The sequence below is a fragment of the Pomacea canaliculata genome, linkage group LG9, assembly GCF_003073045.1.
Source record: "Pomacea canaliculata isolate SZHN2017 linkage group LG9, ASM307304v1, whole genome shotgun sequence".
Taxonomy (NCBI): domain Eukaryota; kingdom Metazoa; phylum Mollusca; class Gastropoda; order Architaenioglossa; family Ampullariidae; genus Pomacea; species Pomacea canaliculata.
Genome location: NC_037598.1, coordinates 12,324,967 through 12,339,530, shown reverse-complemented (window position 1 = coordinate 12,339,530; position 14,564 = coordinate 12,324,967). Strand labels below are relative to the sequence as shown.

General features: G+C 38.8%; 1 protein-coding gene across 1 annotated transcript in view; it reads left to right on the top strand.

Moving 5' to 3' along the window:
* Window positions 1–14,564, top strand: part of LOC112572169 (cilia- and flagella-associated protein 54-like) — a 29,296-nt gene that overhangs the window by 7,897 nt on the left and 6,835 nt on the right. Inside the window, exons 16-34 of the mRNA XM_025251738.1 lie at window positions 152–402; window positions 708–860; window positions 3,367–3,549; window positions 4,115–4,202; window positions 4,710–4,883; window positions 5,230–5,296; window positions 5,543–5,743; window positions 6,048–6,311; window positions 6,810–6,958; window positions 7,400–7,461; window positions 8,024–8,089; window positions 9,111–9,269; window positions 9,739–9,919; window positions 10,354–10,377; window positions 11,600–11,787; window positions 12,145–12,320; window positions 12,760–12,942; window positions 13,717–13,895; window positions 14,362–14,489. Coding sequence (XP_025107523.1) covers window positions 152–402; window positions 708–860; window positions 3,367–3,549; window positions 4,115–4,202; window positions 4,710–4,883; window positions 5,230–5,296; window positions 5,543–5,743; window positions 6,048–6,311; window positions 6,810–6,958; window positions 7,400–7,461; window positions 8,024–8,089; window positions 9,111–9,269; window positions 9,739–9,919; window positions 10,354–10,377; window positions 11,600–11,787; window positions 12,145–12,320; window positions 12,760–12,942; window positions 13,717–13,895; window positions 14,362–14,489 — 2,876 coding nt within the window. The remainder of the gene's footprint in view (window positions 1–151; window positions 403–707; window positions 861–3,366; window positions 3,550–4,114; window positions 4,203–4,709; window positions 4,884–5,229; window positions 5,297–5,542; window positions 5,744–6,047; window positions 6,312–6,809; window positions 6,959–7,399; window positions 7,462–8,023; window positions 8,090–9,110; window positions 9,270–9,738; window positions 9,920–10,353; window positions 10,378–11,599; window positions 11,788–12,144; window positions 12,321–12,759; window positions 12,943–13,716; window positions 13,896–14,361; window positions 14,490–14,564) is intronic.

Sequence of the window (14,564 nt, the reverse complement as noted above, 5' to 3'; positions counted from 1 at the left end):
CCTGGCATTCATAAATTTAAAACAGTTTTGCTATATACTACCATAAGTATTTCTGCCATCTTAATGTTAAGTATCTACGGTTAGAGGTATATATGTTATAATCATATAGTCACCAAGAGCTGCCATATATCCATGTCTCTGTTGGCTGCAGTGATCGCTATGCAGAGCAAGTGGTGCCACTGCTAGTGCAGGCTCAACGTAGGGTTGCTGACCGCATTGCCAGTGTCAGTGGCTCACCAGTTCCCCAGCCCCACTATATGGAACTCCAGCAGCGGCTGGGACACCTGGTTAGTGCTCGTGATTACCTCACAGCTCAGCTTAGGGTCCACTTTGACCCTGCTCGAACAAAGCTCATTAAGCCAGGAGCGCAGATTGACCCCCTGGGACATGATGCTTATACAGGTACTGGGAATGTTTGCAGTTTAGTCACCATATTTATTCAAAATATTGTCAAATGTATGTTCAAATGGCCAGAAAAAATATTTCAGGGTAACAGTAGTTTATGAATAACAATACAATACATTTTAGACAGGGAGACCTCTGGACTATAATACAGCTGCAAATATTATGACGCAGAAGATGTGTGAAAGAACTCATACTTGTTATTTAATAACAATGTAATTTGTTATTTAATAAATGCTACTCCTTTTTGTTTCGTCCATTAATTTTCATATTCACATCAGGAATGTCATTTTTGTCCACCACAGTTGAGGATGCCTATCGTTTGTCGTCGGTCCCACTGGACACCTCCCTCAACCTGCAAACCCTCCGTGATATTCTGAATAACTCAAACTACACTGCTCGTGCACTTCGCCACAGCCGAAAGATGCTCATCCTGTACTTGGCCGGACAGCAGAATAGTCAGTCTCATGTCTTTCCTCCCTTAACGCTAATGATGATGCTGAACCTAGGCTGAACTTTTCCTTCTCTGTCACTATTTTTCAAATGTAAGCATTCAGTTTATCAAGCAGGGATTTGTTTTGGATTGTAGGCTAAATGTTAGGCAAGCACAATGGTGCTTCCACTCTGCCTACAATCATTTCTCTACAAAAGCTCCCTAATATGTTCTGTAATTACTTTCTGGGGAAAAAAAGGACACTGTCAGGGTAGGGTCAGACTAACAGTCTCGCAACCCTAATTTTGATTTATCTGCCTTTAATAGAATTGGTACCTATCACAGAGTCCCAGGTCAGGGAAATCATCATAAACTCTCTGAATAAATTCTGTTCTCTCAATCCATTTCTCACTTTGGCACAAGTGCCTGATCCATTTATTGCTGAAATTATCAGTCACTTCTTGTGACCTTACCCCAGTTGCTTAAGCATGCTGTTATCACCCTAGTTATAAAGAAATCCAAGAAAGAAATAGTTTCTGTCCGAAGTACAGTGATACCTCGGTTCTCGAACATAATTCGTTCCGGGAGGACGGTCGAGAACCAAATTGTTCGAGAACCGAAGCAATGAAACCCATAGGAAATAATGGAAACTGGATTAATTCGTTCCAAGCCCCAGAAAATGCCTATTTACTGGCCTAATTTGTATATAATATGTAGAAAAACATGAGTCTCAACAAGAAATAAGAAATAAAAGTGTATTTATTAAAACAAAAGAAATAAATAAATAAAATGTACAGTACAGTACAGTAAATTGTGGTTCATTTACTGTACCTGTACCAAACTTTATGGCAGGAGGGAATGAATGTGGAGGGAGGAGGGAAGGGGGATGGTTATTGTTTTGAAGGGGAGTCCTCTTCAATAAAAACAGAGGGTAACTGCTTTTCGGGTGTTTCTGTTCTCTGTATCTTTTGCTGAGGAGAATCAGAATCTTTCTCTGCAGTTGCTTGTCTGATTTCTTTACGGAAGAATTTGTCAATTGTTTGCTGTTTTTTTCACCTCTGCACTCACACTGATGACGCAAGCAAGGCGCGCTGGGCAGAATGAACGCCATTCGGCTCAACTCGGCTCATCTCGGACGTTCGGATGTTCGAGTTCCAAATATTTGTTCGGATTCCAAGACAAAATTTTCTCAAATTTCCTGGTCGAATACCGATTTGGTCGAAATTCAAGGCGTTCGAGAACCGAGGTATCACTGTACTTGAAAACATGGTGCTGGTCCAGCTCCTGAACCATTTCTCTAGTCACAGTCAACTTGAACCATTTCAGTCAGCCTATTGGGAAAGGAATTCAACTGAGATGGTGTTACTGTGAATGGTGAATTACTTACTAATGCAGTGGTTCTCAAAGTGTGGTCCGTGGACCACTAGTGGTCCGCAGGCATAGGCCAGGTGGTCCGCGGCTGACAGTCGTCATATGTTAGCAAAGTAATGTTTAAAGTGATGCATTCCTTGCATTAACATTTTAATTACAAATAACGAGGTATACGTAGTTTTATGTCAACTTATTACTATACTACTGTCACAAAAGGACATTTAGTTTTGAATTGTAATGAAACAAATGCGGCAATTTAAATTTGAAATTCATAGTACAGACGGATTTTTAGGCCTTAGTGGTCCGCCATATTTTTTACTTAAGTAAAGTGGTCCGCGGTCAGAAATACTTTGAGAACCACTGTACTAATGAATGGTGTCATGGATCACATCTCTTTACTGCCAATACTGGATTTGTCAGGTGATTTTGATACTTTCGACTAGGACATCCTTCTCCAATGTCTTTATGTTCCTTTCAGTCACTTAAGCACTGTTTTGAACTGGTTCTGGCCCTACTTGACTGATTGCACCCAGTTGTTGGTAGGTAAAGACACCACACCTTTGGCTTGTAACCAACACTGCTGTCCCTGATGACTACACAGGGGTCAGCTAGATGTGCAAGGACAAAAAACTTACAAAAAACAGAGGTGGTATTGGTTGCACAACTGTAGATTTTATTTCAGCTGCTGGACTGCCATCTTCTCCATTCTGTCTCTAGAAAAACTCCTTACAACTTCAGATCACACTACTTATACCATCCCCATCGAGCATTTCACAAGCTATTCTACCCTCTCCCCTCTGGTTACTTGGCCAACCTGCCACTGACCCATAATGGCAGTGACCCAGTTTGCACTTCAGAAACCCTTCTAAAGTACAATGCTGCCACCAGAACTCTACCCAATGTGTGCCTATCTGGGGAGGGGGAGATGATTATGTGTGTGTGTGTGCGAGCAATGTGTGCATATGCATGCATTCAAGTGTGTGCATGTACATGCATGGTTGTTAATATATGTTTTTTGTTAGCCCCAGAAATTTGATAAGGTATGAAGCTTTGCAGCAGGATTGTTCATAAATATTCAGAAATAATTTTTTTCTAAGACTAGAAGAGTTTTAGCATATGCGTGAATATTTTTAAATAATTTCATTTGACACATTTTGTAGCTACAGACAGCTTGAGCCACCAACCCTCAAAAGTGGATTTTGTGCCCAAAAAAGCTCAGCCACAGCCCACTGCTCCACCAGATCTGAGCGAAGAAGAATTCCTCTCAGAGGATGATGTTCAGAGTACACCCATCCCCCGCTCACAGCTGGGTCAAGTTATCATATCTTACGAAAATACAATCAGTAAGACATTATTTCTTAGGAAAGAACTTTTAAAAACCTGTCTAACATATTATATTAAATTCTGCAAATTCTTCTTAACTTTCAAGCTTAAAAAGAACACATCAGTCTATGATCAGAGCGTATGCTTCACATGTATTGTTTATAAAATGAATATGCATCTTTGCCTGCCTCCCTATGCAGTTAAGATTTATATGATGTGGATAAAAATACAGCATGGTACAGTTCTGTTTATATTCACATTATTGAAATGAAGGAACCAGACATTACTCAGCAGTATAGGCTGTCAATCAATTCATCCATCTGGCAGGCTTAACACAGTTCAGTACCACAGAGAGTCCTGTGGAAATAATTTTCCAAACCTGTGACAACCATTTTATGGATGTGTAACCATATGGATTTCTGTGCTTTAATTTATTACATAAAGAGGGCACAAAGGATGACCTTGTATTGCTGTTTTGTACCTTGTACCCTCATGAATTTCTAGATGGATGCATGTGCCTCTGAAAGGAGAAAGTATTGCATTTAAAAGGCCCTGTAAATTTCAGTAGGAGTTGTTTTGTTTCAGAGTTGCTGCTTTCAAAAAAGCAAAAGGGTATTGCAGCCCAGGCCTTGCAGGAATTGGGCAACATATACTACCATGCCAATGACATCAGGTTAAAAGTTAATTCTCCCTTGTTGACAGTCATTGAGCACTCTTACAAAGTCTTGCTGTTAGATCTTGAGGTATTTTGTATATAAGGGAATTCAGATATGAATTTGTTTAAATTTAATAACTGCTTCAGTGGCAGACAAGGTGAATAGCTAAAACCAATATTTTATTCTCATAAAAGGATTTTAAAATAACAAGATTAATATTGAAGGCAGGAAAATGTAGGAATTTATCTGAAAGGTGAGGAGATACTAGTTTTAGGAAACAAGAGCAGCATGGAAAGTTATGAGACTAACTGGCACTGAACTCAATGTGATGTCATAAGAAATTAATTTCAGTGTATATAGAAAATTACAAAGAAATTATTTTGCTTTTGAATGTGCCGTGACCTTAGCACAGTTTGTGGCAGAAAATTTTTAAAATAACTTCAGGTTGAGCCATTAGCATAAAACGTTCAGGCCCTACAGAAATTGGCTTTTCAGTACCTCATGGGAGTTTCTCACTTGTGCAGGGCAGCCTACCGATGCTGGGCAGAGTCACTGGACCTAGTGCTGGGCATGACAGATGCCATACGTGTGTGGCGCCAAGAGACGCAGACTGCACAAGATGTTAGTCAGCTTCTACTGGAGCGCTGTGGTCTGTGGGGCTGTGTGACTGGAGGGGTGCTGGCCTCCAACATTGCACAGTGAGATCTTTGTGCCTTGTGTCACTTCTCTTCTTCGGCAGATGTTCCTTGTTCATCAGTGTTTCAGGCCATATCCTACAGACTTTTTTTAAAACATAATGTGTAATGTAAGAAGACACTTTATGTGCTTGGCAAGACAAGTCAAGCTGTAAACAGTAAGCGATATTATAGGACACTTTGAGCTTGGCCAGATTGGACATCAAAATAAACTCTAAGTGCTTGTGTTAATATGCACTAATAATATCCAGCAGTGTATGTTTGTGTGGAAAGAATTTAGAGTGGATAAACATTTAATTCATGCACAGATACACTCTACTGTAGGAAAATTGTATCCTTCATTGTACAGGTACATTCTGGCTGCTGATCTGGGCCTCAGAATGGAATGTTGTTTCCTCTCAGGCTACTTTTTCAAGGTCTGTCCTTAACCTTAACTGGGTGATCCTTCTTGATTTGAACTTGGATGCCGGAGTATCCTTGATAAATATCAATAAATTTCATTCTTAGCTATAAAAAATAGTGCTGTGGTGTGTGTGTGTGCATACAAAGATATATATATATACATGCATATGAGTCTGCCACTTTACTGCAAAGACCTAAACTTTTTCTAGTTTAGTGTTTCTGTGTTGTCAGATAAGTCTGTTTGTCTTTCTGTGGAGCAGGCTTTGTTCAGAGCCTCTTTGCCTCACCCTAGTTCTGACCGGGACTATGCATTGTATGATGTCGGTGAGGGGTGTGAGGTTACAAACCTAGTGCCAGGTATTGACTTTATGTCGGATCATTTTCGCTGCAACGGACGTTCCCTTGCTGCCGCTTTGCGCTGGGTGACAGAAGAACTGGCTAGAGGGCGACACAATCTGTTTGTAAGTTTGATAACAGTCTTCTTGAAAGCGACATTTCTCTACATTCTTTGCTGGTGGGTTAACTCATGATAAACCTGAAACATTTATTTTAATAAATTATTTAATTTTTCTTTTGCTATATAATATGTTTTCTCTGTAAAACATTATCAGAAAAATAGACTCAACTTTTCTATCTGGCTTCATTGATCAAACAGATCCAAATCTGTCTCCCAGTAGGTACTTTCCTCTTCAGTTTTTAATGTAGTTTTATTACTACTAAGATTCTTTTCTATCAGCACTTCATCAGTTACTTCTGCTTCTTCAGGTGCTCCCTTTGTTGACGCTGTACCAGTACTTTATGACTTTCATTTGCCGTGACCTGCAGCGAGCAGTTGATGGTCGAATACTTAAAGTGCGTGTCCTGACAGACCTTGGGTTGTTTTCTGAAGCCCTGACAGTACTGCTGAGGCTTCTGCATGGCGAACGTCTTCCTCATACAGGCGACAGTAGCTTTCGCCAGGTGGAGTCACGTAGAAGTCAGATGTGTTTTTCCACCAACCTGCCTATCAATGACATCAGCAACCTCAAGGTAGGTCACAAGGTAGTCTGCCTAAGATTCTTTTCAGGTAATGTAATATGATGCACACATTTGAGTGCATTTACCAAGTCTTCCTGCTGCTGATAAAATGGGAAGATAAAATTTCTTAGTTAACATAATAAAGAGACACCTTGAGCAGCTTCCACTTTTACATAATATTTTAGAAGCACATTTTATTGCAGAAGAGGGAAGATGAATAGAAAATATAAGATTCAGTCCCAGAACTATTGCTGAGTGTACTAGATATTCCCTTGTGAATAAATATTCATTCTGTAAAGTCATTCCAGGCCTGGTTAGATACCTGGCAGAGATAAAATTCTTGCAAAAAGAATTCAAGTAAGAGATGCACATAAGAACAATAGTGTTTATATTTATATATAGACAACTTTTGTTTTCCTAACAGCATGTAGCTTCGGTCTGTAATGAAATATTTGGTACATTTTCTGGCAGTTTTGCATATACTTTTGTCAGCAACATTTTCTCCTTCAGGTCTTGGAGCAAGTCTTGGACAAGAGGTTGCCCTCTAACTTGGCCACTCTTTTTGGTCCTCACTTGACTTGTCATCTGTCTCTTGTCCAATCTCACCTCTTTGTAGCCTTAGCAGACACCATACCTGTCCTTCCAGCTATGGCTGATGTGTGAGTAATAAATTTGATTTTACAAAGAGTGCAAGCAAGTGAACTTGAGTGCCAGGATGATTTTCAGTCCTTGGACACATTTAGTCTAGACATTAATTCTTATAAAGAGTGAATGGGAATGATAGAAGATTCAAGAAACTAATTGTTGCTTATTATCAAGACCTTTTATAAATTTATATTATTACATGTAATTCAGAAGGCATCTCTAAATGTCCTTAACATACAAGCTAAATATTTTAGTGGCTATGCCTGAAGGGGTGTGGAGGGTGAGGGGTTAGGTGTGTGGGTTCAGGGTGCGTGTGGTGGGGTAGTGAGTCCAGATAGTCATGCTATGATATGTTGGATGGGTGGATGAAACTGGTGCAAGGACATGGAATAAGGAAAGTATTTTACATGCTGCCTGTCACCTGAAGATTTTTCTCTGTATTGCCATGGTTCCAGAAATGTCGAAACTCTAAATGACCTACAAACCATCAGCACCATTTCACGTGGTGGGCTAGGAAGTAAATCTCCCAAAATTGATGGGAAGCAAAAATGCTGCATCTGCAGGTGACTTAAAGAAAGAAAAAGGTAAGACAAAACAATTATAAGAGGGACCACACAGGTAAAATACATATCCCAGGAGCATGCACTTTGAAACTAGGGTTAGTTTATGACTGTACCTGTGACTCCAACTCATACATATTTTTCCCATTTCACCACTCATTTTTCTCTCTTTAATTCATTTTCTTATTGTCACTTGAATGAAAAGAAATGTGAGCATCAAAACATTATTGATAATAAATGCTTTGGTCAAGAAGGGAACTGATACAACATGTGAATACTTTAAGAAATATAATCAAGCATACTATTTCACTCAATCATCAGGTTTTCATCTTCATCCATGTGCTAAGTTCACGTTTGCCATGGTGTCATTCATTTGCTGATACTTATGTTTCTTGTATGGTGACTGTTAGTTTATTTGAACTCTTTTGTGTGTAGATTATTAAAATATTAAATCATAACAACACAGAGTGTAGCGATTTGACCACCGCCACACCATATTTGCATTGAATCTTTCTTCAGGCAAGAAGAAAAATACTGATATTTGTCTGTCCGACATACTGTTGGCTTCTGAACCTGATTTGGAAGGTAGACAATGCATGCTGAGACATGATGAGGCGATATTTCAATATTTCATCAAACAATTTTTCTAGTTTTCTTTCTTTTGTGTTACTTTTTGATCCTGTTCTACTACTTGTTTGATGTGGAATCTCTCTATACTTTAGTTTCTTTTGTGTTACCTTTTGTTATATTTCAGTATTTGTTTGATGTGGAATATCTCAATATTGTTGCAGTCTGTATTCTAGACTTCAGTTCGTTTTTGTTTTTTGTTTTTTTTGTTTTTGTTTTTTAAATTTTCTCTGTCAATCTATTCATTATTAATATTATTGATTTTAATTTTATCTGGTTTAAATCATGTTGGGCCTCATGTTTCATTGTTCAGTTGATGTGAAGGCTCTTTGACGATAATAATTATTGGCTATTTTTCCACAGTAGAAACTATATTTTAAAACAATAATTCTTTTTCTTTATCACAGTCCTCCATTTTTCCAGAGTTTTGTTAGTACTCCTTTGTTTCCTATCCTTTTAATACCTCCAGGGTGGTATGTGTCTCTTCATGCTGATCTAGGAGGATCTCTGATCTCTAAAGCACTTTTAAAGGGTTTTTTCCCTCTTTGGGGATTCTTGAAAATAAACCTTTGAAGCATCCTGTCTAGACAAGATTTTGTAGTAAAGTGTTGTTTACTGAAATCCTAAGATGCTTAGCAGGGACACATTAACGCTAGGTTTGTATAAAATGGGCCTGGTTTTTCTTTTTGGACCAGTGATTGTACTATAACAGAGTGATTTCTTATCTACTTGAAGACAAAAAAATCCTTTTATGTTGATAAAGGGCTTATTTTCTGTGATTGCCCACTGACAAACGGTGAACCACTGTAACCTGAATGCATGGATTTCTTATAATTTTTCAGCCATTACTCTTCACTGGCCTAAATTGGTCCTACTAGTTTGAGACAGCAGAAACCATTGGCATGCATGGGTCCTTAGAAACTGTTGTCCTTTTGCTAAGTCCATTTAAAGTGTGCAGGTCCATGGTTTTCTTTGATAGATGAGGGTGAAGATTTTGCTGGCCAGGGTGCTCATCGATTTACAAGTGGAAAAACACCTTCCTTGGAATTCATCAAAGCTACACTGCTGTCTGTTGCTGACCAGATGGTCACAACAATCTCTGAGGTCATTTGTGAAAATGCATCACATGAAAAGGCAGGTGAGTTTTAGAATTGACGGAAAATAGTTCAATTTTCCTTGTGGGGGGGGGGGGGAATTGGTGTTTACGCCGTGTCAGCAGCTAAGGCTATATTACGGCAAGCAGCCAGCCCTGTAAACAGATGCCACGTGCAGAGAAAGATCAGCGTGCCCGAAACGAGAAATGAACTCAGGGCAGCCAACCTTCACTGTATTGGTGACAGGCGCTAACAGCGCTAACCGGACCGCTCAATTTTCCTTGTGAACATGCGCATGTGTCTGTATGTACCAGTGTGAGAGAGAGAGAATATGTCTGCATTTATGTATTATTCCTTTAATGGCAAGTCAAAACTGTAATATTTCCTAGGGTAATGAAAAATTATCATGCTAATCATTTGAATGGGGATTCATGGAATTTGATGAATTTTATCTTGGAATTTTCAAGAGTTATCTATGCATGTGATCCAGCCTTTTCTGCTGCTTCATCCCAGGACTAGCAGGTCTGTCTGCCGCTGAGCTGGAGTTGGTTGTGCTGTGTCGATTGGAACAATCAGCAGTCGCCATGCAGAAACACCATGCACCCCTAGCAGCTCGCATCTTGGTCTCTGGTCTCAAGCTGCTTCAAAATTCTAACATATTCAAGCCGAGAAAACCTGTTCCACCTCCTCAAAGGTACTTGCAAAAACGGCATTAGTATTTATGTTTCCTGTTCATTTGGAAAAAATATGCACTTAGACATAACAATAGTAGATTGAGTTGTGCAGTTAATTCTTGGTAACTACATCAAAACTACAGATTATCTCAATTTCAGGGTATTGCCTGAGGTCTACCTTTGTGGTCATCTTATCTGGTTGATTTTTATAGATGATGCACTAGGCTTCATAGACCAGTAGTGACTAATTCACCATTTTTAGTGTGTGAAAGATTTTTGATAGACAAATTTGCTTAGAATACCTAACACTACACCTGACCTTATCAAAATGTAGTAACCATATTTGTGAATATGTATATATTCAGAGAATATGTATATATATTGAAGTAAACTGCAATTTTGGTAATCACCAGAAAGAGATCAGTACCTATTTGCATTCTTTGCCTTTTTGCAGGAAGGATTCAGCTTTGCATAATAGGTAACTCCTGGCTTTTAAGCTTAGGCATTTTGCTGCCTTGCTGAGTACATTACTGGCATTGAATACTGCATAGCTTTTTTTGCTTTTTCATTTTTGGCTATGGCTCTTCTAAAGCCTAATCAGTTTGTGCTTTCTGGATATCAAACTATTCATTGAAGAAGATTATTCAAATGTCTAACTATATAGCTGATGACTGTCATTCTTTGATGTAGAGCCTTATTTCTGCTTTATCTTTGTTAGACAGTGTCCTTGTTGTCACAGAGAACATGCTTTTATGTTTGACTGCTTTTTCCTTGAGCATGGGAGTCACTGGTGAAATAAAGAGCTTGTTTATGATCTGTGTTAATAAAGGTTCATGCAGCTTTGACAATATCATAACTTGCAACAGAATTGCTAAGTACATGTACTTATCTGAAGTCATAGATAAAAGCTAGAAAATTAAGTAAAGCTGTTACTATATTAAGCAGTAATATGATCAATCCCAACAGTGAAATCCTTTCATTAACATTTCAACTTTGTTTATTGCAAAAATATTCTTCTCAGAAATGATAATCATATAGCCATCCCAGCTTCATAGTCACGTCTTCAGGGTGGGGGCCATTACTTTTCTGCATAATGATTATTAAGCAAATCAATGAAAAACGAATGATAAGTCAACTAATTTCAGGCTGTTTGAGGGAATTTGGGTCTTTTTTGTTTTGTTGTTGTTTTTTGGTAGTTTTAAAAAAAATACATATCTATGTAAGTAGGCCATTTTAAGCAGCAGATAAAGCAGTTTTCCTTGAAAAGGCTCATGATTTACTAAAGGCTTGATAAACTTATTTTATAATTAGCTAAATAGAAGTGGTCTGGTTATTTGCTTCAGAATATAGTTGTAAACACTATATTATTAAATGCTACTGATGTGTAAATGTTATATAACGTCATCAACATCAGTAGCAGCAGCAACAAGAACAATCTTCCTCCTGATTCCTTCACTTTCCCCTCTCCATCTTTTCCATAATTCCCTCCCCTAATCTTTCTCAATTCATCTATCACTTTTCCCTACATTATCACTTAGGACCATAAATTAAGATCTTTTCTCTCCTATACATAAAACTAATGCATTGTAGCTTTTTCCTAAGACATTTGGTATGGGGTGAAAACAGTTCACTTTTCGATTTTTATTATTTTGTTGTAATATTAAAAATTAAAAACTGTTTCTATTTCCTGCCTCTGACAGACCATCGTCAATAAAAGGCAGACGAGTATCTGGAGGAGAGGTGAGGCTTGTCAGTGTGGAGAGCAACCAGTTCCAGTATCAGAACTTCCAGAGTCGTGCACGACTTGATGCCCGGCTGTGGCTTAATTGCCGCCTGGCACTAGTACATGCTCTCAATGCAGAGATCCGTGGCATGGGTGAAGTGAAAGGTAAGTGGCAAATGCTGATTACATCAGGCAATTGTGTTAGAATGCTACAGAAACATTTACTGGCATGTATGTCTAGACAGAGCAATACCTGCATGCACAAAGCATTATACTTGTATGTTTACCTAAACAGAGGCTTACCTGCATGCACAAAAATGTTTTTCTGGCATTTTCTTCACTGTGTAGCCCTGTATACAGTTGCTTAAGTATTTAAATTCATTTATGTTAAACTGTCAATTTGTTCCTTTGAACACAACTCATTGAATTTGCCTCCACATGGGAAGTGCACTTTATAAATCTAATTATTATTATTATAGATATAATTTTACATATATGTATATAATTATGCATAAAAATCAGGTCCAGAAAACAAGGTGCTGACAGAGCTGGCTGACTGTCGACACTATTGTATTGAGGGACTGAAAGAAGCTGAAGCATGTGGTGATGTGGAGGTCCAGGCAGAGTTCTTGATCCAAGAAGCAATACTTAACATCATGGAAGGGCGCAGCCTTCATAACACTATTTCATTTCTGGATGTAAGGAGTACCATTTCATTTTATCAAATTTGTTTTAAAGATTTGATAAAAGGCTGCACTTATTTTTTTACAACAGGCCTTTTGCTTGTTAAATCCAGAAGAGACACATTAATGTCCATTGCCACCAGTCTTGCTTCTGTTTGCTTGCATAGCTGTCACAGTATACACATACTGCAGTAATGCTTGACCCTATGCTCCACTGGGGGTGAAAAGTAATAAGAAGAAAAAGAAGCAGTAATGTTAATTCTCAGCATTTTATTTCTTTGATGATTTGAGGCAATTTTTAATTTTAACTTGTATGATTGTGATGAGATGTGATTGAGATGAATTACTGATTTGTACAATTATGGATTGAATTATGGACTACATATTGAAAGCTTAACATGTGGAAACACACAATTTCCATCACTGTGACATTTACTTTTCCTCTATTCCACAGAATGCTACTGAGTTGCTCCAGAAAGTGCCCTGCTTGTCAGTGACAGGCAAAGATCTACTTTCTACTTGTATCATATTTCGCACAGACCTAGAGGCTACCTCAAAACCAGATCTGCCTTCTGACATCCCAACTCAGCACTCTTTGCAGGCTTATTTGCATGCACAGAAAATCATTCTGGCACAGGTAAAGAGACAAGTGGCAATGCTTGTGGGTTTCATTTGTTAGTGACTGAGCATATTCTTTTGCTCTCTCTGTAGAAATCTATAACCTTATTAAAACAGTTGCTGATATAGGCCACATGGATGCTCTTTACAGTGTCTGCAGATCGTTTGGCTATGGCTTAATTTGTAAGTAGGTAGATAACATGCTGAACAGGAAGAGCAATCAGTTGTCTCCCTTTAGGGAGACCATGACCAGACAAAGTGGGGTGGGGTGACCACAGGGACTGAGAAAGGTCGTGACAAGACCATGGGAAAAGGGGATGGATGGTTCTGGAACGTTTGATGGAGATAGTATAAGTGGCGTATCTTTAGGATTTGAAGAGGCTTTTTGATTTTGGAAGTGAGGGTGGAGAGACAGCAGGCCAGCCACTGAGTGAAACTCGGAATAAAATTTACAGTTATGCTGCGATTCCACCTTTGTTGTGTTCGTGTGCAATTAGCGATGTGTTGGTTAGATGAGTTTTTAATTATTAAGTTTAAAATTAATTTTTAACGAGCTATTTTCACAAGTATGCTTTACATGTACTGTTATAATGGAGATGACTTAGGGACGATTGCTGACATGGTAGTGACTACTGATTTTATTGAGATTTTTCATACATAAAACTGTAGACTTCTATTTTTAAAAACCCCAGAAAACAGTGTCATGCTGTACAGATATGTGAGAGATTGCAGTCACCAACATTTTGGCACTTTTTGGCAGTGCTGCCTACAATGCTCTTCACATTTGCTGCAGATGGAAGAACTGGGTGAGCGCATTGAGCACCACAAGCCAGCTGGGCAGCGGCAACATCTGTCGGTGCCTGTCAGACCCATGGAGAATATCTATACTGTGCAGGTGCTGCGTCTGGCTCAGCTCAAACTGCGCATTGGACATGCCATGGCTCGTACCTTGGCCAAAGATATTCGCAGCAGGTGTAGTTTGCATCCTAGCATCTGCTCATTATAGTTCATTGTTTGTTTGTTGTTTTTTTTGTGTTTTTTTTTAAATCTTTTTCAGTCCAATAATAAGTAATGCTAATGTGGGCTGCTTCAAATGTGACCATAGTTTCAAAGAGGCTAGAGATGCAATGGTTCTTTCCATCATTATCATTTGTCCAGAGAAATATAGCACTTTCATTCTCCCTCCCTTTTGAATCTGTAATATAAGTACAGTATTAGCTCAATTCACAGTAAGCAGTAAAAACTGCAGTGTGGCTATACCTTCATGCATGTTGTGGAGCAAAGGTGAAATGGAATTTAATTAGGTTTTTATTGTGGGCAAACTGCTTAGTTCAAAGTCATTGTTTCATGCTGTGGAAAATGTGTAAGATCTTCAGTAGACTCCATCAGCTCTCAGAAAGTGTTTCTGACGATTTGTGTATATTTATGTGAAATAAAGGAGAGTGGAAACCAGTCCCATTCCACAGTGGACGGACTGCCTTGTGGTGCTCAGTGCAGCACTGGAGCTCATGAAAGTCAGTGCTCGTAGAGAAGCCAGTACTGAAGCTGAGATCCTGCTGACTATGGGTAAGCATGCAAACATGCAAAGTGAACAACAATGCCCAAGGTTTTCATCACTGATCTGTACCTCTTTTCTCACAA